We start from the raw sequence: 25,638 nt of genomic DNA, 5'->3' as shown, positions 1-25,638 counted from the left end.
GTCTCTACTTGGCTCATGAATATTAATGAGACGGTGTGACGTACGCGCTACGCGAGTGGCTATGAGGAAGGAGTGTGTTCGGGTGGGCGGGGTCACATCCGGGTAGGTTTACCGTCTGCAAAGTCGTCATAGCATAGTATAAATATTTATTATGATCAAGTAAAAGGCCGCACGAGCTCAACTCTTGTTTGTTATTCCAGTCACATAGTTTGGGGGCTGCTTATGAAAGTCTTAACGGGGCTTATTGTACTTATTGTAAACAATCAGCAGGGAGAAAGAATGTATGTCTCACATGATCCGCCTTTGCTGTAAACACATTATTATTCTGCCAAAGCAACACGTAATCCAGAAAGGGAGGAAATACAATAATAGTAACGTTACATTAATCCGAGGAGACAGTTTGGAGACTCAGGTTTGGATTAACACAGTTTTATTATACGAAATAATGATCTTTCAGAGAGACACGTGATGACGGAGAGATTTAGGCGCTACTGCTTTGTTAACGAAACAAAATTCATGCATTATTATGGGAACATTAGTTTTGAGCGTTCTGAAACAGGTAACTAATAAAAAACGTTCCATGAACGATGTAAAATAATGTTTTTGTGCTAACGGTTTGGGGACGTTATTAAAGCCCAGATAACTTTTCAGGTTTAAATGTTCAATCGAGCAATTAATGTGTATTTCTTCGTCGTTCTCCCTCAAATACATGCATGGTCGTGACTGATTCGTTCATTTTGCGTCGTCACGTGGCAAACGAAGAGAGTCGAGTGAACTAATCGCTTCTGCTTCTCATTAAGACGCTGCACTGTAATACGATTTAATTCAGAGTATGACGTAATAATAATTTATACTTATATAGCGCCTTTCACGGGACCCAACGACGCTTTATATATAGCTACATAAAGAATAAGGAAGAGAATATATAATAAAATAAAATAAGTAAATAATAATAATTAATCAATCCTGGTTATGGATATAGGTAGCCTATGAGTATGATCATTATGTATTTTGGTAATTTGGCTATTAAAAATCTTACAGTTTCATTAGCAGGATATGCAAATTGATATAGAGCTGTGCGGAAGTATCGTTTATATATATTTATATATCCAACTTTATTTAAAGAATTGTTCGTGTGTCTCTCATCACCTCCTCCAGGTGGCGTCATTGAGCTGGTCCTCCTTTTTTTTTTTTTTTTTTTTTTCTGGAGTGAAACCTGGAGTAGATTCTGTTTAGAACTGCATACTAATTGTCAGAGAAATGTGTGTTTGGACTGAAAGGTATAGTTCACTTTGAAATTAATTTTTGATATGTTTTATCTTACCTCAAGGGCATCCAAGATGCAGGTGTCTTTGTTTCCACAGTATTTTCAATTTTGACATTTTTCGGTCAAACCGTTGTTGTCTATCAGTCATATAATGCAGGTCTATGGTCACCACCTCAAAGAGCATGCACAGAGAAGTCCAAATTAAACATGATTTAATGACTCGTAAATGTAAGTACACATTGATGGCCTAAGACACGAAACGAGCGGTTTGTGTGAGAAAACGAACAGTATTTATATCGTTTTTACCTCTTGTTAACAGCCATGTTCTAAACATTTATAAACATAATGTCCTAGACATTTTGAACTTAAGGGGATCGTTAACAAGACGAACTTAGAACATGTATTTCTGTTAGCTGGGGGCTGATTTTACATCTGAAGCTTTTGCTTCTTTGGGGATGTTTCTATATGTTTGCATTGATGTGTGTGTGTGTGTGTGTGTTAAGCGGCTCCAGTGAACACCATAAATAATTTTCAGTCACAGTCAATAGTTTCTGCCCCAGTCGATGTTTAATAACCTCAAACGTGATCATAGTTACCCAGGCAAGTGCACTGATTAGTGTAGCGGGAACAGTGACACTGTATCGTTCTTCACACATTACTTTTGAATCTGAAACATTTAAAAAAACGTTACATTTAAAACAAACACCAACTGAAACATTCCAGAAGAAACATTCCATGAGCGATGTTTGTGTTCTAATGTTCTCAGAACATTATTAAAGAGCGGAGAACTCTCACTGAACGTTCTAGTAATGTTACTCTTGTTGAGTACTTTGAGAGACAGACAGGTCTGAACTTTATTAAGAACATTATTAAGCGGACTCACGGCGGTTTGCAGCGTCTGGCTCGCGGCCCTGAGGACAAACTCACTGATTCAGTGTGTAATTTCATTAATTATAAGAGGCGTGTGTGGTGAGCGGAGTGTGTCGTACACTGCTCTCTTTATGAGCCACTCACACACACACAGAGAGGGTTTGTTTCTGACAGCGGCCACACGTCTGACCTGAGCTGTGTGTGTGTGTGTTCTTTGTGTTTATGTGTTTGTGTGTTCATGTGTTTGTGTGTTTATGTCATAAACAGTATCAAAGTTATTCTCACATTTTCTTGATAAAATCAGGTCAGATTTCAAGATGCCACCGTTATGCTGTACCGTATATATAGCGCTTTTTCCAACACAGATTGTATCAAAGCAGATTCACAGTGATAACATGAAAATAATGCAAGTTTAGTTTTAAACATAAAGTTTTTTTCTAGAAGAAAATGGTCCACCTGAAGTAAGGCAGATCAAAAATATTATTGTTGAATATTAAATGTAGGAACCCGATCTCAGCTCAGTTCTGGCCAGCGAGAGCGGTGTGTGGTCAGGAGCAGGTCAGAGGTCAGAGTGGACAGTTAAACTAAACTTGACATCAGAGTCTAAACTGATCATGTGATCATCAGATGTGAATATGATACAGAAGCTTTATGGGTTAATGACTCGTGTTTGTGATTCTTGGCTGAACAAACAGCAGTAAGTGCAGTTCCAGAATACCCAGAGTGCCCTGCGCCTCCACAGACCGCAGATATACCTGCAGGAATGAGCGTGTGTGTCTCCGCACAGAATCGGCCCTTCTTCCACTCGTAAACACCATCAGCTGTCAAACACACGGCCATGTTTGTGCTGGCGGAGCAGTGCATGCTGGGAAGACGGGGTTTCTGCTATTCTGAGTATAAAGACTGGCATCTGTCCACGAGCCGAGACGCAGGACTCGTTTAACACGGATCTTTTACACCAAAGACATTGCATTCATATTTTACGCCAACAAATGTTCGCCGTCAATAAACACAAGTGTTGGGCGTAACACTTCACACGAGTTCCCTAAGCAGATTTAATGCATTATTTTACATTTACAACAGAACACAGAACCAAACATTTTTTTATTTCCATAAAGCGTAACAGTTACTTTCTTCAGGAGTAACACAATATTGTAATCACTGAATAACACACACACATGATCTACGCCTGGAAGTCACAAGTTTATTACAAAGTCACAGCACAGGTTGTTATTATTAAGCATAAAAATGACAAATTCATATGTTTAACCCAAACGTTGGGCTAAAAATGTAACCCAACGGCTGGGTTTGTCCATATTTGACCCAAAGTTGGTTTGGAACAACCCAGCATTGTTTTAGAGCATATTTCAAATAAATAGGCCTAAATAACAACACAACCATTATAAATAAATATAAATAATATATTTATTTAATATGTTTTTTTAAAGTATGAATTGCTTACAAGCAGGATAAAATAAGCCTTTACATGTCTTTTTAAATCAATCCTTAATAAGTTGTTATATTCGGGCCGAACCGGACGATCGTTAGCTTGAGGTTATAATCATGATTAGAAATGAAAGCAAATGCCGTTTGCTTAATAAGAATTGATTTCTGTCTGTCTGTCCCTCTGATTATGTAGGACAATCAAATATTCAATCCAACCACTAACCTACTTATAATTCATAATGATCGGGGAAACATGTCATGACTCCTGGGTAATACACTCAGGATCACAAACTAGGATTGTTCCTGTAAAGGGTTTAGTGGAAACATACTTTTCTGATGGATTTAAGAAATAAAGCTTGTCCACACCTTATTATACAGGAACATGTTATTATAGGGGCCAAAATCATCACATTAAATAAACGTTTTATATGTTCAAGTGATTCCATGCAAGCTGCTGAAATCAGAAATGATGACACTGAATCAAATTACGATGTAAAAAGTCGAAATTATGACATAAAAGTCAAAATTGTGAGTCAAATTTAACAAAAATGTGAAATTATGACATACTAAGATAAAATTATGACATTAAAAGTCAAACTGTGCGATGAAAACTCTCAATTGACTTACTAAGTATCGAAATTCTGCCTGAAAAACTACTGATTATGAAATAAAAACGGGAAAGCCAAATGTTCTCGTGCCAAATATTTTGATAAGCGTCTCTGTCTGCCTGTACTACATTACCCAGAATCCCTCTTGGTGGTCAGCCAACGGGAGCGCGCGCCGCGGAATGCTGTTCTGATTCCAGCGCGCGGTGGAAAAAAGTTCCTCAGAGATGGAGCGGTTGGTGAGGCGCTGATTTATGTACTTTTATTCATGATATTAAACGCGAAAAGAGAGTTAATTTAACGCGGACCTGCTTAGATCTTTGTTCTCTTTCATATTCGTGCGGAATTGAAACTTTTAAGGATCGATTTTGTGGACTTTTTGTTAGTTTTGTTGTTGTGGGTGAAAATGCCGCAGCCCGCTCGCGCTGTGAGCTTCGCGCTGCTTGTGTTTCACCTCACGGGATTTAAAGCGCTTCACGGAGACTCGGACCTGGACCCGGACCCCTGCCCATCCGTGTGCTCGTGTGCGGGACCCCACGCCGACTGCAGTGCACTGAAACACGGCATGATCTCGGAGCGGCTGCCCGCGCGGACCAGGAGCCTGTGAGTGTGTTTTATCTCAGATCCTTTGTGTCTCTCTCGATCAAACAAACACAATCAAAACATCCACATTCGTTTAGATATGGGAAAACACACACGGTGGTGAATGATAACAGTGTGCGGACCGTTTAGACCACTGAAGTGAAAAACAACTAAAACAAACAAGGCTGAAACTAGAATAAACAAACTTTTCTCCATCTAAACAGTGACAGAGTTGAGTTAGTTTGATCGATTTTCCTCGTGTGTTTGTGAGTGAGAGAGAGAGAGGGTGAGTGAGAGAGAGTGCCTGTGTGTGTGTGTCTGTCTGTGTGTGTTCGTTTTAAAGGCCCAAAGAATCTAATTAAAATCTAGATGTTACCCAAACGTTTTTCTCTTGATATATTTAGATGATCAGACAGATTCATAAAGAGAGAGAAATAAAGTAATATTTTCATCAACATAATAACAATACCATGATGTATTGTGAGAAGGGAATCTGGACTTTATTTGCTTGTTATTTTATTCATGAAGAACAAACTCATTGTAATTAACCCATTTAATCCCAATTGTGACCGCCTCTTATTTCTTATTTCTGGAAGCTCTAAAAAGGTTATTGACTTTGGGCAAAAAAAAAAAAAATTCAACTTTTAAATGACTAAATAGATCTTGATTAAAATCTAATAATGTGACTAGTGTGGAAGGTCACATGACCAGATATGTTCACTTTCTGCTTCCTCTGACTACTACAAAAAGTAGTATATAAAACATCTTAATTTACAGATAGAACTATCATATTTTGTACATATATTCTTTAAAGGGTCTACTACTGATGTATTTTGAGAATTATACTCCTGCATATATATTTTGCTCATAACACTTGTACATTTGTTAACAGACACCATTGTGACGGGTAGTATAACACAGTGCTTCAATTAAAAGCACAGGTGATCCTACACTGAACATACGCCTCACCTGATGGATGGATGACCTCGGCGAAGGAGAAGTGCTCACTAACACAGATTTAGACGGATTTGTGAACATTTGAGAGAAATAGGCGTTTTGTGTACATAGAAAAGGTCTTAGATCTTTGAGTTCAGCTCATGAAAAAGTGTTCAGTGTAGTTATCAGTAATCCCAGCAACTTCCCATGTGTTGGACGTTCTACGTACAGTGTTGGTGTGTGTGTGTGTTATGATCGGTGTGTTCATACAGTGTGCAGTGTTCATGTGTGTGTTATGATCGGTGTGTTCATACAGTGAGCTGTTGGTGTGTGTGTTATGATCGGTGTGTTCATACAGTGTGCAGTGTTCATGTGTGCGTTATGATCGGTGTGTTTATACAGTGAGCTGTTGGTGTGTGTGTTATGATCGGTGTGTTCATACAGTGAGCTGTTGGTGTGTGTGTTATGATCGGTGTGTTCATACAGTGAGCTGTTGGTGTGTGTGTTATGATCGGTGTGTTCATACAGTGAGCTGTTGGTGTGTGTGTTATGATCGGTGTGTTCATACAGTGAGCTGTTGGTGTGTGTGTGTTATGATCGGTGTGTTCATACAGTGAGCTGTTGGTGTGTGTGTTATGATCGGTGTGTTCATACAGTGAGCTGTTGGTGTGTGTGTGTTATGATCGGTGTGTTCATACAGTGAGCTGTTGGTGTGTGTGTTATGATCGGTGTGTTCATACAGTGTGCAGTGTTCATGTGTGCGTTATGATCGGTGTGTTTATACAGTGAGCTGTTGGTGTGTGTGTTATGATCGGTGTGTTCATACAGTGAGCTGTTGGTGTGTGTGTTATGATCGGTGTGTTCATACAGTGAGCTGTTGGTGTGTGTGTTATGATCGGTGTGTTCATACAGTGAGCTGTTGGTGTGTGTGTTATGATCGGTGTGTTCATACAGTGAGCTGTTGGTGTGTGTGTGTTATGATCGGTGTGTTCATACAGTGAGCTGTTGGTGTGTGTGTTATGATCGGTGTGTTCATACAGTGAGCTGTTGGTGTGTGTGTGTTATGATCGGTGTGTTCATACAGTGTGCAGTGTTCATGTGTGCGTTATGATCGGTGTGTTCATACAGTGTGCAGTGTTCATGTGTGCGTTATGATCGGTGTGTTTATACAGTGAGCGGTGTTGGTGTGTGTGTTATGATCGGTGTGTTCATACAGTGAGCTGTTGGTGTGTGTGTTATGATCGGTGTGTTCATACAGTGAGCTGTTGGTGTGTGTGTTATGATCGGTGTGTTCATACAGTGAGCTGTTGGTGTGTGTGTGTTATGATCGGTGTGTTCATACAGTGAGCTGTTGGTGTGTGTGTGTTATGATCGGTGTGTTCATACAGTGAGCTGTTGGTGTGTGTTATGATCGGTGTGTTCATACAGTGAGCTGTTGGTGTGTGTGTGTTATGATTGGTGTGTTCATACAGTGAGCTGTTGGTGTGTGTGTTATGATTGGTGTGTTCATACATTGAGCTGTTGATGTGATGCTCACACACACACACTGCACATGTTCAGGCGTCGTCATACTGCAGGAGCTTTTGTTTTCCCCAGGCCCATTATTTCTGCTGAATTAGCAGCTAAACCCAACCAGAGATGGAAGCCATTAAGAGCCGGTGTGTGTGTGTGTGTGTGTGTGTGAGAGAGAGAGAGAGGGAGAGGCCTGGAGTCTTTGGCTGTGAATAACTCTCGCTGCCAGAATGGAAAAATAGAAGGAAAAAAAGCTTTTCATGATTTACATCTGGAAGATCAGGGTGTTTTCAGTGCCGGAGCGTTGGAGACGCCAGCAGTTTTACACCGTCAAATTCCTCCTGGAAAATTGACAAAATCGTTAAAAATATGATTGAACTAAACGTTAGCATTCAGCATCTGCAGTGCTGTGTGTTTGTTAGCTTTAACATGTGGTGTGTTTATCGGCCTGTGTTATGTTGGAAATTATTATTAATTTAGGTTGATAGCATGTTGATGAACAGTACTATGGGAATAATGTGGACATGAATATGATAATTGTATAATTATCATCACTATACTTTAGTTTTGAAACCGTTATTGAACTGAATTGTTCTGAGTAATGACACTTTTGTTTTTTACAGCAGAATCAAATGAAAAATAAAAGTTTGTGTTTATATAATATATGTGTGTGTACTGTGTATAATTAATTTGTAGATATAACATAATATAAATTGTGTGTGTGTATATTTTACAATTTATGTATTTAAAAATACACAATTTATGTATTTAATAAATGTGTTTATATATAACACATTTTTCTTAAATATATAGGCCCACATACATGTGTGTATTTATAAATACAAATTAATCACATCTCTTATTAGCATCAGTGTGTCCATGAAGAAGCTTTAACAGGAGCATTTGTGTACGATGTATGTTTGAACGGTTGGATCATTAATGCTGTGCCGAGTTGAACTGGCGTGATGATGTCATACTGTACGAGTGTTTAGTTGGGTTTATTTTCGTTCTCTACAGAAAGTCTTTGACGGCTGTTTTCTTCTTTGCAGGGATCTGAGCCATAACAAGCTACGCACGTTTCCCGAAGCGCTGTTCTCCAGCCTGACACACCTCAGCGAAATGTGAGTGTGTGTGTTTGGGGTATTTTTTCTCCTTGAATCTCCTTGGAAATCTACATGTGTAATCGTTTGGTTTTATGTTCACAGAAAACTGAATAACAACGACTTCGAGTCGATCCCGGATCTGGGCCCAGATGCTGGAAACCTCAGCTGTCTGATTCTGTGAGTATGAGACTTTATCATGCTTTACTCCTGTGTGTCTGAGCAACCCAACATGACGGCTCACACCTCGTCCAATGAGTTTGGGGGTGGGGCTATCTGTTAGACTGACCAGTGAGTGAGTTTCAGGCTGGGGCTATCTGTTTGACTGACCAATGAGTGAGTTTGGGGGTTGGACTGTCTGTTTGACTGACCAATGAGTGAGTTTGGGGGTTGGACTGTCTGTTTCACTGACCAATGAGTGAGTTTGGGGGTTGAACTGTCTATTTGACTGACCAATGAGTGAGTTTGGGGGTTGGACTGTCTGTTTGACTGACCAATGAGTGAGTTTGGGGGTTGGACTGTCTGTTTCACTGACCAATGAGTGAGTTTGGGGGTTGGACTGTCTGTTTGACTGACCAATGAGTGAGTTTGGGGGTTGAACTGTCTATTTGACTGACCAATGAGTGAGTTTGGGGGTTGGACTGTCTGTTTGACTGACCAATGAGTGAGTTTGGGGGCGGGACTGTCTGTTTGATTGACCAATGAGTGAGTTTGGGGGTTGGACTGTCTGTTTGACTGACCAGTGAGTGAGTTTGGGGGCGGGACTGTCTGTTTGATTGACCAATGAGTGAGTTTGGGGGTTGAACTGTCTATTTGACTGACCAATGTGTGAGTTTGGGGGTTGGACTGTCTGTTTGACTGACCAATGAGTGAGTTTGGGGGCGGGACTGTCTGTTTGATTGACCAATGAGTGAGTTTGGGGGTTGGACTGTCTGTTTGACTGACCAGTGAGTGAGTTTGGGGGCGGGACTGTCTGTTTGATTGACCAATGAGTGAGTTTGGGGGTTGGACTGTCTGTTTGACTGACCAATGAGTGAGTTTGGGGGCGGGACTGTCTGTTTGATTGACCAATGAGTGAGTTTGGGGGTTGGACTGTCTGTTTGACTGACCAGTGAGTGAGTTTAGGGGTGGGGCTATCTGTTAGACTGACCAGTGAGTGAGTTTGGGTGGCATGTCTTAAAAGATGAACGGATTGGATTTATAACGCGAGGTCAAACCAAATTAAAACCTCTTCATATTTTACACTGACATCAGCTGGTGTGTGTGTGTGTGTGTGTTCGTGTGTTCATACACACAGGTGGTCCTTTTGGAACGTCACCTCTGAGTTGGGGTTGTTCTGCAGGTGCGAGTTCTGAAAAAGCGTTGTTGGTCGGATTTGCATGAGGCGGTTTTGAGAGTGTTTTTAATGCAAGCCAAAACTGTTTGAATCTGGTTTTGTGAAATATTCCTCATTGTCATATTAGTTATTATTTATGGATCTTGAAAACGTGACGCATAAAATTTCCCTGTTGAAGAGTCTGGAGTGAATTTCTGAGCAAGTGAGAGTGTCTGTGTGTGTGATTGTGAGAGTGAGTGTGTGTGGTATTTCCTCTTGGATGCAGAACACAGTTTGGCAGGGATTTGTTGGTCTCCTGTGTGTGACGGCGCCGGTGTGGAGCTTCATCTGAGTGTTAAATACAACACCGTCCAGAAACATCCGACTCCATTAACATCTGCAGCCGGTGTTTAGTCTAGCGGCGTTTACTGACGCTCACAGGTCTCGTGTTGGCTTGACACGGCTTTGTCTGATCAAGATCAGGACGGATGAGCGGTGTCTCGGGTGGCGAAACATACATTTTGAATTGAATCAAAAATATTCAGTCTGACGGTCGAATTTTCCAGCTAATTACTCACAAGCTTTGGCTTCGACGGCTCTTAAATTGCTCTCGGCCATAAATTCCTGTGAATGGTTGGATTAATGGCGGTGTTGGCGAGTGAATTGCTCCCAGCTGTGGAGCCGGGGCTGTGTGCTCTCGCTGACGGGTCAGACACGAGAGACGCTCAGTCTGAGGGAGTGTTTGAATAAGAGGCAGGAGCTATTCGATACCCAGACCCGTATATATATATATATGACTCTGGCTTTATTTACACTCCAGAACACGTCACAAGCAAGTAAAGATGGTGTTTTTTAGTTTCAGGTGCGATGCAAAGCCGAGGCACGTTGATCTTGTGTGTGTTTATTAGGGTTGTGCAATGATTAATTGTTTGTTTACGTGTGTATGTGTGCTGTGTATAATTATTTTGTGTATAAATACACGCACATGCATGTTTAAAAAAATGTGCCTATTTATTTTATATAAAATATTTACATTTATATGTAATATAAATTATATACAGTATGCATATATTACTCAAATATATGCAAAATAATTATACACAGCACACACACACACACACATTATGTAAACAAACTTATTTTGTGTTTATAGTTAATAATGTTTATAGTTTATAGTAATATTAACTCTGATAACAGTAGCAAATCAAAGAAAGAAACTTGATGCTTCAAATAAAGATTGTTTCAGTTACATCGTTACACCAGTAGGCGGCGACACGTGACTGTTAGAATATGTGTGAGTCATTGAATCATTCATTCAAGAGATTCGTTTAAAGACACCGATTCATCCAGTAATCAAACATTTATGAGTGAGTCATTGAATCATTCACTTATTAGTTCAGATTTATTAAAACAGACTGCAGCGATTGACATTTTGTCAGAACCTCTAGTAAATTACATGTTATTTTGTTTATTTTTCTGTTCAGAATCGTGATCTCAATTTAAACAGAAACAAAAATCGTGATTCTTAATATTTCCAAAATCGTGCAGCTTTAATCGCTTCGTAGTTTTGCTGGTTTTAGCGCTAGTGTGACGTAAGGCTGATTCATTTGCTGTGAATAATCAGATCTTTTGGTTTATATTCATCAAGTTTCAAACAGCGTCTGCTAAATGCATACATTTAAATATAAATCTTATGTTTGTAAAGTATTTAATGGTCTGAATTATCTAACAATAGTCATGATCATATGGTTATTTAAAATACTACTGAATTTCTCAACTGAATATAGTTACTTTTAGACTAGATTGGGCTGGTTTAGTTTAGTGTAGTATTCAACTATTTTTAGACTTTCAGTCTATTCTAAGTTTTTTTTAGTCTAATTTAAGTATAGTTTCAGCATTCTTAGACTAATCTAAGCTGTTTTAGACTAGTTGAAGCTTTTTACACTAATTTGAAGTCTAGTTTAAGGTATTTTGCAGTAATTTTAAGCTCTTTTAGTCTAACTTTAGCTCTTTTTGTTTGTTTCAAGCTCTTGTCAAGCACTTTATATCTCTTTTTAGATTATCTAATACTCATCGGGACCGCTTGGAAATCTCAAGTATTTTCCATTGGATTTCTGTCTGAAATAAGTGTATTAGTGGCAGAGATGATGTTAAAATATTGAGTCGGTCCGCTCAGTTTGAGGACGGTTCGTTCGCTCATTAACGTAAAGCAGCAGGATCTTTACAACATGTGGAAAATATGTTGAAATTGAGTTGGTTAATGTGTTTCAGACCGTATGTGTGTGTGTGTGTGTGTGTGTGAGCTCTTCTCTGATCATCTCGGAGCCAACTTGACTTTTTCCCTTCTGTCTCATCTGCCAAAAACTCACACAAAGACTGTGGAAAGTGTCTATATTGTGAAATTCACCGTGTGACTGTCTAATAACGCTCATAATGTGCTGACGTGCCAAACATTCGCAGCGCTGCTTTCTCTATCCACTTTATTTGGATGGATTTCCATGATTGTCACAGATTTGTCATCGGGGTTTGGCGTTTAGCTCGCGGCGCTAAAAATATCCCGCTCAGACTCTGGCGCTGATTAAACTAACGGCGTGTAACAACCCTATTTGCTGAAAATTGGTTGAACAAATTTGAGTTGTGTGCGGCAATGAGACACAATGAGCCGCTTGTTTGTGTGAACGGAGGAGGAGGGGGAGATGACACACACACACACTCTCAGCAGATGTTGAACACACACAGAGAGATGTGTCTGGTTATTTTATGGCTATTCTGTCATGAGGAATTACAGCGAGGTAATAAACAGGAACTAGGATTGAGAATCTTAATGCAAACAAGCTTATTTTTCCATCCATTCACATGTATATCTGTCAGATTCCCATGGGTGGCGTTCCTGGTTTCCTGTGGGATGCTTCCTTCACACGTCTCTCCAGAGGGATCTGCTCCGGCACGTCCCGTGTCTTTATCTGTCTCGCTCGCTCAACACCTTCGCCTCTTCACAAAAGCACAGAGTTCCCAGCATGCCTCTGTGTGCCTTGTGTTTTTCACTGTGAGCTTTTCTTAAACAGGCTTGAGCTGAGGATGAGACACTGAGGATATATATTAAAGAATTAATTGTAGTTCAATGCATTTTAGGTTAAGTTACACTACCAGTGAGAAGGATCGGTAAGCTAGCCAACGTCACATGATCCTTCACAAATCACTCTAATATGAGGATCTGATGCTCAACACACAGTTATGATTATTATCACTGTTGAACACAGTAATTTACACTTATTTCAGGATTATTTGATGAATAGAAAGTTTAAAAGAGCAGCATTGATCTGAAATAAAAAGCTTTTGTAACATTAAACTATATTTTGAAAGAATATATTTTATATTTTGAAAGAAATAAAAGAAATCACTATCACGGATGAATTAAATTGATCAAAAAGTGACAGTAAAGACATTTATAATGTTACAAAAGATTCTATTTCTAATATATGTAAGGAGTACATAACTTTATTAATAACACAACATTGATAATAATCATAACTGTGTGTTGATCATCAGATCCTCATATTAGAGTGATTTGTGAAGGATCATGTGACACTGAAGACTGGAGTAATGATGATAAATTCAGCTTTGATCAAAGTACACTTTACTGTAGTTAAATATTTCTGTTTTTTTGGGGGTTTTCAGAATAGCAAAGCATTAAAAATCTTACCGATCCAACTTTTGACTGGTAGTGTATTTGTGGTGATTTTTTTAGTGTGTGTCACGTGACGTGTCGTCTCTCTGGCGATGACCTGTGATGTTACGCTCAGCTTCCCCTGCATGAACGCAGAGGTGTAGACCCGCGAGTGCAGGGAATGTGTTCACACAAAGGCGTCTCTGTGTCTCACACATACTGCTCCTGCGCCGCAGTTTAGCATGCGTTCGCTCGGGAGGCTAGTTCTCGGCAGCGCCGCTTTCACTGGGGGAAGGACCAGCGGTGTTTGTGTTTAAATACCTTGTTAGTAATTACCTTATAAACCAAATAACACTCTTCTGGACCCAAGGGCAGTTGTAGCTTTCAGATTTCCTTCAGACTAGTTTAAGCATTTTTTTTTACTAGTTTATGCTCTTTTCAGGTTTTTTTTAGACTAGTTTAAGCTATTTTAGGCTCATTTATGTTCTTTTAAGCACTTTTCAGAATAGCTTACGAAGGCCTGTTATGATAATTTTTTTCTGGGCGCTAAATTGTCCAAGAAATTATTGCTATAAGCCCTAATATTGTTGTTCTGAGACATTTACAGTACATGTAAAATAATGATAATGGCATAATAATGCAACCAGGTACTCCTTTTCAAAGATCAATAAACTTTTATTTCTAAAGACTATTGGTTTATTTCTATTTAACACTGAAAATGGAAAACATTTTAAATGTCCACAATAAATGAACAAAACAATAAAAGCAATGGACTCATGCACTTGAATTAATAACAAAAACAATAAGTAAAATTGATGTAAACTCAACCCGACCCTACCCTAAATCTTAACACACAAACCACTGTTAATTTACCATAAAAGCATAGGCTCCTGCGTGCATGGTCTGAATGCGCTCCCTTAATAATTCCTGAAAGCTGACATCAGTTCATCGCGATCTCACACACCTGTTATAAACAGTGAAGCCGACTGCACAATCAATCTCTCAGAATATCTGCAGTGTGTTTTTTATAATCAGAGGATTTGCCAGCATGCAGAATTCAGCACTGAACAAAAGTGTGGTGAGGGAGTCTATCGTAAATGCTTCTGATTGGCCATTGCGTTCAAGAAATCAACACGCACGTCTGTGATTGGCTACATCGCTCAACGCTGCAAACATGTTATGAATGGAAACTCTGGCCTGTAAATCGTTTCTATTTTGTTTTATTTGTTCTTGTTGCTTTTCTGCAACAGATGAATACAAATATATTACTTTTTTATGTTTTATTCATAGTTATTTCTAGTTTGCGGAGTCCCGCGAATCGTTGTATTCTCCCGCAACCCCCACACATGAAGTGAGCGCATTACCTCCCGCGATCGGCCATCAGATCTAGCGCTGGTGCGCACGTCTGTAGATCAACAAGGGCGGCTGTGAGCTGTTGTGAGGCGTGCTGACATCAGAGCCGGAGAAACACTGTAATCTGCTTTCTGAAACGCCTTTATTTTCTGTTTTCAGAGCAAACAACAAGATTTCGAGGATCTCGTCGGATCGGCTCGGTTTGCTGGTCGTGCTGGAGACGCTGGACCTTAGCAACAACAATATTATGGAGGTTCGGGCCGGGGCTTTTCCTCCACTTCCTCTGAAAAACCTGTAAGTCCTTCTGCTCTGAGCTGACCCGTTTCCAGAAACATGATGTCTCACACTCCAACACTCTCTGAATGCTAGATTAAGCTCTTCTAATAGTAGATTAAGTTCTTTTCACACTAGTTTAAGGTCTTTTAATACTAGTTTAAGCACTTTTAATACTAGTTTAAGCTTTTTTAATACTAGATTAAGCTCTTTTCAGACTAGTTTAAATTCTTTTAGACTAGTTTAAGCACTTTTATGCTAGTTTAAGCTCTTTTAGCTAATTTATGTTCTTAAAAGTGCTTAAACTAGTCTAAAAGTGCTTAAACTAGAATAAAAGAGCTTAAACTAGTTTAAGATTTTTAAATATTGGTTTAAGCACTTTTCAGACTAGTTCATGCCTTTTTAAGTCTAGTTTGAGCTGTTTTAGAATAGTTTAAGGTATTTTAGGCTCATTTATATTATTTTCAGACTAGTTTTAGCCCTTTTAAGTCTTGTTTGAGCTGTTTTAGAATAGTTTAAGGTATTTTAGGCTCATTTATATTATTTTCAGACTAGTTTTAGCCCTTTTAAGTCTTGTTTGAGCTGTTTTAGAATAGTTAAAGGTATTTTAGGCTCATTTATATTCTTTTCAGACTAGTTAAGCCCTTTGAAAAGAAGTGTGAGCTCTTTGAGACTAGTTTAAGTTCTTCTATAGCTGATTCCAAAAAGACTGAGAACAGAAGTAGTTTATTATCTATAGCTAAAGCTATCATTAACTACGGCTTCTGTGAATTGGCATGTCTGCATGTCATGAATCTGTGTTTGAATCGTGTGTTTGCAGGTTTATGAATAACAACCGTATCTCCACGCTGGAGCACGGCTGCTTTAGTAACCTGTCCAACTCGCTGCTGGTGTTAAAGCTCAACAAGAACCGGCTGAGCTCCGTCCCACCCAAGATCTTCCCGCTCCCGCACCTGCAGACCCTGTAAGTGAACACACACACACATACAAATCCCTCTGAACACCAGAGGGGGTCTCACACACACATATCCCTCTGAACACCAGAGGGCGTCTGAGACGCTCTGATGAAACATAATTATTAAACGCATGACTGCCATATTCTGTGTGAGAAGCGCATCATCTGACAGGAGGACGAGCTCTGTCCTGATGAAGTGAGTTTGGAGTAAAAGTGTGTTATGTCATGTTGTCTTTTGTTGGACATAAATGCGTCTCATGTCTGGAAAGATGTTTGACTCGTCTTTCAGACGCACGTTATAAGCGACTGGAACTCGCAGTGCTTTCGGAGCGAGCCGCGCTTCACTGACACGCTGCACAGAACTAGCAATCACAGCATTCGCTTTATAATCGAGAAAAGCCAAACCGGTTTCAGTGCGATTTCATGTGACTCTTGTGTGTGTGTGATGACAGAGAGCTGTTCTTGACTCTTGTGTGTGTGTGATCGACAGAGAGCTGAGCAGGAACCGTGTTCGGCGTATCGAGGGTCTGGCGTTTCACGGACTCCACGGCCTTCGCTCGCTAAAGATCCAGAGGAACGGCATCACACGCCTCATGGACGGGGCTTTCTGGGGTCTCAACAACATGGAAGTGCTGTGAGTCAAGTCCTGCTCTCCTGCTTTACTCTAGCGCTTAGGGGCTTGTGTGTGTGTGATGGGTAGGTTTAGGGGTCGGGTTAGTGTGTGTGTGTGTGTGTGTGTGACTGGGCTTTCTGGGTTCTCAACAACATGGAAGTGCTGTGAGTGATGTCCTGGGTAGGTCCTGCTCCTCTTTTCGGTAACAGCTTATTCTACAGTGTCCTTGTTACATGTTACATGTACTTACCTTATTAATAACAGTAAATTATGCATTTAATTAGTCCCACCCTAACCTTATAGTAAGGACATGTTGTTAACTAATATTATTCAGTTCTTAAATATATAATTACACTGTAACAGTAACACCTTAAATTAAAGTGGAACCAAGTCCTACTCTTGTTTTGTACTCCGGCGCATCAGAGCTTGTGTGTGTGTGTGTGTGATGGGTAGGTTAAGGAGTTGGGTTAGTGTAGGGGGACAGAATGTACAGATTGTACAGTATAAAAACCATTACGCCTATGGAATGTCCTCACAAATATTGCACAACAAACCTGTGTGTGTGTGTGTGTGTGTGAGCAGACAGCTGGAGCACAATAACCTGACGGAGGTGAGTAAAGGCTGGCTCTACGGGCTCCTGACCCTGCAGAAACTTCATCTGTCGCACAACAACATCATCCGCATCAGAGCCGACGCCTGGGAGTTCTGCCAGAAACTCTCCGAGCTGTGAGTCGTGTGTGTGTGTGTGTGTGTCTGCCCCATCATGCCTGCGCAGGAGTCACATGTGTGTTTGTGTTCGGCTGCGTTGTCTTCTTTCATCATTTTGTTGGATAGATTATCCATAGACTAGGGCTGTAACGAGACCCTCATGTCACGGTACCGAACTCATGATATGACATTATTGCGATGCTCCAAGAAACATTAAAATTTTTGATTAAAATGCTGAATTTACTATTACATTCTGGGTGTAACTTGGACTGGAAACCCAATGCACAGGACAATATTGACACCAGAATAAACATATTCATGATTCTGAAGCTGAAAATACACAGATGAATTCTACATCAGACTAGCTCTTATAGACTTTAGATGTAGAACGACTGAATCTCATTCATACTACACACATTAATGTCATACAGAACATACTTTTAATCAAGTTTCAAACCCAGTGTTTCAGACACAGCATGTGACTCAGTTAAAGGCTATGTGGGACACCTCAGCTCCTTCTTTCGTGACGTTCAACACAGTGTGGGATGCTTGACTGATATATCTGTCGTGTGTCTGCCAGTGATCTGAGCTGGAACCAGCTGACCCGTTTGGAGGAGGGCAGTTTCGTCGGACTCAGTGTTCTCGAGCAGCTCCACGTCGGGAACAACCGCGTCAGTTTCATCGCCGACGGAGCGTTTCGAGGCCTCGCCAACTTGCAGACGCTGTGAGTCCGACTCCTGGAGCACTTCCAACACTTCTGCTTTCAGTGAACGAGCTGTCAGTGCAGATTATTAAAGCGATAGTTCTCACAAAAATGAACATTAGCCCATGATTTACTCACCCTGAAACCATCCTAGGTGTACATGACACCCTTCTTTCAGACGAACACAGAGTTATATTAAACATGTCCTGGCTCTTCCAAGATGTATAATGGCAGAGAATGAGTGTTTCTGTTTTGAAGTCTATGAAAGTGCATCTATCCATCATAATATAATATAATGGTGTCAATAAAGGCATATCAATAATATTGTTGAATATTAAATTAGAATATTAAACTATTAAAAAATAACCCTAACCCTAAATATTACAAGCCAAAGGCTGTTTGAACACATTGCTACCATGAAATGGCACGTTGCAAGCATATTTAGCATGCTACTGCCATGAATTAGCATGTTTGTAGCATGTTTTAGCACATTGCTACCATAAAATGGCATGTTGCAAGTAAAGCATATTTAGCATGTTACAACCTTGAATTAGCATATTTCTAGCATGTTTTAGCACATTGCTATGAAATGGCATGTTGCAAGCATATTCAGTATGTTTCTAGCATGTTTTAGCACATTGCTACCATGAAATGGCATGTTGCAAGCATATTTTGCATGTTACTACCATGAATTAGCATGTTTCTAGCATGTTTTAGCACATTGCCACTATGAAATGGCATGTTGCAAGCATATTTAGCATGTTACTACCATGAATTAGCATGTTTCTAGCATGTTTTAGCACATTGCTACCATGAAATGGCATTTTTAGCATGTTACTGCCATGAATTAGTATGTTTTAGCACATTGCTAGCATGAATTAGTATGCAGTCAGCAGGTTTCGAGCGTCTGGTTTGCTGCGAGCTCATTTTTAGGCCTAGGCAGCTCAGTGACTGGTGTTTCCTGGGTGTGGACGTTAACACTGTGGTTTGCTCTGGTTTCTCTTGCTTTAGAGATCTGAAGTGTAACGAGATCTCATGGACCATCGAGGACATGAACGGCCCTTTCTCCGCTCTGGACAATCTGAGGAAGCTGTGAGTGTTTACAGGATCATGTTATCTCAGTGTACAGTCAAACCAAACATTATTCAGACACCAGATATCATTTTAGATATCTTTTTCACTAGTGTGATCAGGACACTATAGCTCATTATGTGAGAGCAAAATAAAGTCCACTTTGAGCTGATGATGTTCTGCTGATGTGTGTTTTCTTTAATTGCTAATGCTCTTTTTACACACACACTGAACAACATGAAGCATTGCTTGGTCACTGGTTGAGCTAAACTGGTATTCTCTAATTGTGTAGTTCAATTTAACAGCTGACAGATATTCAACATAATTCATGTGTGAGAGTCTAACAGAAAGACGGACAAAATCCACTGATCTGAGACCATGTTTATCACCCCTTTATAAACTATAGCGGATAAACTGTGATGATGTGTCTGAATACGTGTAGTTTTGACTGTAATGATCGCTGCACATCAGTATCAGTGCCGGGGACACCGAACGAGTCGTTGTTCTGCTCCTCAGGTTCCTCCAAGGGAACCGCATCCGATCGGTCACCAGGAAGTCTTTCACGGGCCTGGACGAGCTGGAGCAACTGTGAGTCTCTTTCAGATCACTAATGTTTGATGAGGATGATGTGTGTTCGTTCTTAAACGTGTTCTCCGTCCTCACATCACAGGGATTTGAGCAACAACGCCATCATGTCGCTGCAGGCCAACGCCTTCTCTCAGATGAAGAAGCTGACGGAGCTGTACGTATGAATCACAGCGGCACGGTTGCCTTATTTTTTTTTTGTGTGTGTTAAACATCTCAAATGAATCACAAAGATTAACGCGCTAATTCCCACAGCGCTACACAGTACACACATGATTTACAGCAGCTCTACAGGAAGTGCAGGAGTCCACATTACAGTTAGGATAGTTCTGTTATCAGAGACTGTCTAAGTTATGTATTTCAGAAATGTACATATACATAGTCACAGTAAGCTAAAAATGTATTATTTAAACAGTGTAATAATTTAATGCCGAAACAATGAGCTCACTTAAGTGATGAATAGTTGTGTGTTAACTAACGATTATGACATTTATTAAAAAAAGCATTTTCTAGTTCCTACAGTGATTGTTTGTGTCGCCCTGTCAGGCTCCTGAACACATCTAGTCTGCTGTGTGACTGCCAGCTCAAGTGGTTTTCTCCGTGGGTGGCAGAACATGCTTTTCTTCCTCTGGTGAACGCCAGCTGTGCCCATCCACATCTGCTGAAGGGCAGAAGCGTATTCGCCGTCGCCCAGGACGAGTTTGTGTGCGGTGAGTGGGCGAGCGTCACGTGATTGACCCAGTTTAGTCAGGCTTTTTCTTAAAGGTGTAGTTTACTTTCAAATGAACATTAGCCCATTATTTACTCACCCCTCAAGCCATCCTAGGCGTGTATGACTTTCTTCTTTCAGACGTATACAATTAGTTTTATTAAAAAAATATCCTGGCTCTTCCAAGTTTTATAATTGCAGTGGATTGCAACCAACATAAAAGTGCATCTATCCATCATAAAAGTGCATCTCTCCATCATAAAATTGCATCTATCCATCATAAAAGTGCATCTATCCATCATAAAAGTGCATCTGTCCATCATAAAAGTGCATCTATCCATCATAAAAGTGCATCTATCATCATAAAAGTGCGTCTATCCATCACAAAAGTGCATCTATCCATCATAAAAGTGCATCTATCCATTATAAAAGTGCATCTGTCCATCATAAAAGTGCATCTATCCATTATAAAAGTGCATCTGTCCATCATAAAAGTGCATCTATCCATCCTAAAAGTGCATCTATCCATCCAAAAAGTGCATCTGTCCATCATAAAAGTGCATCTATCATCATAAAAGTGCATCTATCCATCATAAAAGTGCATCTCTCCATCATAAAATTGCATCTATCCATCATAAAAGTGCATCTATCCATCATAAAAGTGCATCTGTCCATCATAAAAGTGCATCTATCCATCATAAAAGTGCATCTATCATCATAAAAGTGCGTCTATCCATCACAAAAGTGCATCTATCCATCATAAAAGTGCATCTATCCATTATAAAAGTGCATCTGTCCATCATAAAAGTGCATCTATCCATTATAAAAGTGCATCTGTCCATCATAAAAGTGCATCTATCCATCCTAAAAGTGCATCTATCCATCCAAAAAGTGCATCTGTCCATCATAAAAGTGCATCTATCATCATAAAAGTGCATCTATCCATCATAAAAGTGCATCTATCCATCATAAAAGTGCATCTATCCATCATAAAAGTGCATCTGTCCATCATAAAAGTGCATCTATCATCATAAAAGTGCATCTGTCCATCATAAAAGTGCATCTATCCATCATAAAAGTGCATCTATCCATCCTAAAAGTGCATCTGTCCATCATAAAAGTGCATCTATCCATCCTAAAAGTGCATCTGTCCATCATATAAGTGCATCTATCCATCATAAAAGTGCATCTATCCATCATAAAAGTGCATCTATCCATCCTAAAAGTGCATCTATCCATCCTAAAAGTGCATCTGTCCATCATAAAAGTGCATCTATCATCATAAAAGTGCATCTGTCCATCATAAAAGTGCATCTATCCATCATAAAAGTGCATGTGTTTTTTTATGTTTTTTATTTTATTTTTCAACTTTTATGATGGACAGCTGCACTTTTATGAGCTTCAATCTGTTGGTTGCAATCCACTGACATTATAAAAATTGGAAGAGCCAGAATATTTTTTTATATAACTCTGATTGTATTCGTTTGAAAGAAGAAAGTCATATTTACCTAGGATGGCTTGAGGGGTGAGTAAATCATGGGCTAATGTTCATTTGAAAGTGAACTACTCCTTTAAAGAGGAGCTTCGTTTACAGAATGTTAAGTCATGGGTGTGTTGTTTTGCACTGCAGATGATTTCCCCAAACCCCAGATCACGGTTCAGCCCGAGACACAATCCGCCATTAAAGGCACGAACGTGACCTTCGTGTGTTCGGCGGCCAGTTCCAGCGACTCCCCGATGACCTTCGCCTGGAAGAAAGACAACGAGGTCCTGAACGACGCAGAGATCCACAACCAGGCCCACCTGCGGTCTCAGGTCAGCGAGGTCACGGAGGTCACAGAGGTCACGGAGGTCACGGAGTACACCACCACACTACAGTTGAGAACCGTGGACTTCTCCAGTGAGGGCAAATACCAGTGCGTGATCTCCAACCACTTCGGCTCCTCGTACTCCAGCAAAGCCAAGCTGACTGTCAACAGTAAGTCTTCAAATCAGAAGGCACTTCACTCTAGTGGCCAGTGGAGGAACTGCAGGTTAAGTTGGTTGAGACAGGAAGGTTCTCATTCTTCAGTTTGTCTTCCCTAACTGATTTTGTCCCCGCAGTGCTGCCGTACTTCACCAAGATGCCGATGGATCTGTCGATCCGCGCGGGAGCTACGGCTCGACTGGAGTGTGCGGCTAGCGGACACCCGTCTCCTCAGATCGCCTGGCAGAAAGATGGAGGCACGGATTTCCCAGCGGCCCGCGAGCGACGGATGCACGTCATGCCGAGAGATGACGTGTTTTTCATGGTGGACGTGAAGACAGAAGACATCGGTGTGTACAGCTGCACGGCCCAGAACACCGCAGGAGCCGTCTCGGCTAACGCTACGCTAACTGTGCTTGGTTAGTCTTTCTTTACAACTAATCTTTCTTCACTTTTAAAAATATTTAGTCTCAGAGCAATAATTTGCTCTGAATGAGCGCAATAATGTACATCCAGCTGGTTGTTATCTCAGAATAAACCCCTTCAGGCTGATGAAGACCTGATTCTGATCACCCTGCTGGGTTTATTCTGAGATGCTAACCGGCTGGATGTACATTATCCTGTTCCTCCTCCAGAAACGCCGTCGTTCCTGCGCCCGCTGATGGACCGTTCGGTGGCGACGGGCGAGACCGCGGTTCTGCAATGTATCGCGGGCGGGAGTCCGGCACCCCGCCTCAACTGGACCAAAGACGACAGCCCGCTAGTCGTGACCGAGCGGCACTTCTTCGCTGCAGGGAACCAGCTGCTAATCATCGTGGACACCGCCGAGGGAGATGCGGGAACATACACGTGCGAGATGTCCAATCCTCTGGGAACGGAGCGCGGGAATGTGCGTTTGGCGATCATTCCTAACCCCAACTGTGACCCTGGCGTGTCCATCGGGGCTCCGACGGGACGAGGGTCTGAGGACGACGGCTGGACCACCGTGGGCATCGTGATCATCGCGGTGGTGTGTTGCGTGGTTGGGACGTCTCTCGTGTGGGTGGTGATCATTTACCACACGCGCCGACGCAACGAGGACTGCAGCGTCACCAACACAGGTCAGGCCTGAAGTCATAGACTGGAAATATGCGCGTAGTGTTCGTGATGTCACCCGTAGTGTTTCTGAAGAGTGTTTTTGAAGCCCAAAGTGGGCACTTAAACACACACACACACACACAGGTGTGAGTACGGGCAATAATCCTGTTTCTCTCACATGTGTAGATGAGACGAATCTGCCGGCCGATATCCCGAGCTATCTGTCGTCTCAGGGAACGCTAGCGGAGCGCCAGGACGGGTTTATGGCGTCTGAGAGCGACAGCCATCAGTACATCAGCTCCTCCATCGGGGGCTTTTACATGCCGACCAAAGACATGAGCAGTAAGATCTGACCCTCCGCTCTCTTTATACTCTGGGAAAACTATCCGTGATAAATGACTTTATTTTCCTCATCCCCTAGGCCTCTGCCAGCTGGACACAGGAAGTGATGCAGACATGGAGGCGATCGACCCGATGCTCTGCCGTTATCAGGGGCCGGGCGGTTCAATGCTGAGGCGGTACAGCCCCGATCCTCCTGAGTCCTACACAGGTGAGCGGTGCGGTCACGTGACCCCAGAGGCGTGACCCCAGAGATGTGACCCCTGAGACTCGAACCCTGGGACATGACCATGACCCCTGAGACGCGAACCCTGAGACATGACAATGACCTCTGAGACATGACCCCAGACATGATGCGGTCACATGACCCCTGAGACGCGACCCCTGAGACATGACCCCCAGACATGATGCGGTCACATGACCCCTGAGACATGACCCCAGACATGATGCAGTCACATGACCCCTGAGACACGACCCCAGACATGATGCGGTAACATGGCCCCTGAGACGCGACCCCAGACATGATGCGGTCACATAACCCCTGAGACGTGACCCCAGAGACATGACCCCAGACATGATGCGGTCACATGACCCCAGAGATGCCGAGTCATGTGTTTCTCCTCCTCAGACCCAAGGCTCGTCTGCAGCGAATCCTTCAGCAGGAACAGGGAGTTCTACACCTGTAGCTCCGCCCTCGAACCCTTCGATCACATGATGACGATGCTGCCTGCCGACACAGAGTGTGTGGAGGAGTGTGTGCGAGGAGAGTGTGTTCTGGGCTCCCCGACTTCATATATGGGTGAGAGCACTGCTTCTGCAAACTGTGATTACTCTCTAAACACACACACACGCACACTGTAATGTAATACAATTCTGTATATTTGACTAAGATAGTCTTTCCACCTCACTCGCTCAGTAAAGCATCATGGGATTGATTGCTAGGAAACGCATGAACGCAAGTCTCTTTAGATAAATGGGCGTGGCTTGTGTTCATCCCTCAGCTGGTGATTGGCTGATGAACGCTGTGTGTGACCCCTGTGTTCTCAGGAACGTTCGGGAAAGCGTGGCGTCCTCATCCCGGGGTCGTGCTTCAGGAGAACCCATACGCCGGCACTCAGCCGGATCCCGCCGGCACTCAGCCGGACCTCGACGTGTACGAGATGCCCTTCGACAGCAGGACGAACTTTCCCGCCTCGTAGCGGCACGTCATGTGACTTTACGTTCCTCCAATCAGGACGAGCGAAAACTAGACACGTTCTACCTCAGAAAGAGCTTCGGCTGAATGTAAATGATGACACGTTTGTACAGAAAGATGCATTTTATACAAAACTATATTTTGTAAATTAATTATTTTTCCTACTCTTTTCTGTCTTCTGTATGTACGGATCCTCTGAAGGGACATGATGATGGAGACGTCGATAACACTTTACAATGAGCTTCATTAGTTAATGCATTAACCATGAGCAGTACATCTGTTACTGGATTTATTAATATTTGTTAATAAAAATACATCGCTTCATGTTAGTTCAGAGCAGTAACTCATGTTCACAAATACAACCTTTGATATTAATCATGTATCAGTAAATGTTGAATTTAATATTAACTAAGATTAATAAATGCTGAAGTATTGATCATTCTTAGTGCATTTTAACTAATGAACCGAAGTGTAAAGTGTTATCATAACGTTTCTCAACACAGAGGCGTGTGTGTGTGTGTGTGTTTCCTCCCATCTCGTGTGTGTCTGTCAGATTGACCCCCCAGGGCCTCCGTAGTGATGTTGGATATATATGGAGAATCGGCAGGATGATGGGAGGAGTGTGTGAGAGGAGGGAGGAGTGTGTGTCCCGAGGGTTAATGTGTGTATCCAGGTCTGTTTATGATGATTATTCAGCTTTGGTTTAAGCACATGTTTACACACTCTAGTACACAATAAACACACTCCCATGAGCAGCTACACACGTGTGAACGCTTGCGTGATTTTTATCC

At 41.6% G+C, this 25,638-nt stretch overlaps 1 protein-coding gene across 1 annotated transcript; it reads left to right on the top strand.

Annotated features, from left to right (window-relative positions):
• Positions 1-4,370: 4,370 nt before the first annotated feature.
• Positions 4,371-25,606, top strand: lrig3 (leucine-rich repeats and immunoglobulin-like domains 3). The gene is made up of 19 exons (XM_039660568.2): positions 4,371-4,791; positions 8,268-8,339; positions 8,424-8,498; positions 14,813-14,947; positions 15,747-15,890; positions 16,372-16,515; positions 17,077-17,220; positions 17,783-17,926; positions 18,917-18,997; positions 19,493-19,564; positions 19,647-19,718; positions 20,108-20,271; positions 21,901-22,248; positions 22,374-22,655; positions 22,872-23,336; positions 23,500-23,655; positions 23,735-23,863; positions 24,281-24,451; positions 24,700-25,606. The coding sequence occupies exons 1-19, from the start codon at positions 4,595-4,597 to the stop codon at positions 24,849-24,851; spliced, it is 3,147 nt and encodes a 1,048-aa protein (XP_039516502.1). The 5' UTR covers positions 4,371-4,594; the 3' UTR covers positions 24,852-25,606.
• The last annotated feature ends 32 nt before the right edge of the window (positions 25,607-25,638 follow it).

This window comes from Pimephales promelas, chromosome 24, assembly GCF_988280905.1.
Source record: "Pimephales promelas chromosome 24, fPimPro1.hap1.1, whole genome shotgun sequence".
Classification (NCBI taxonomy): Eukaryota; Metazoa; Chordata; class Actinopteri; order Cypriniformes; family Leuciscidae; genus Pimephales; species Pimephales promelas.
The sequence above is the reverse complement of the archived record's forward strand: the minus strand, read 5'-3'. Positions and strand labels throughout refer to the sequence as shown.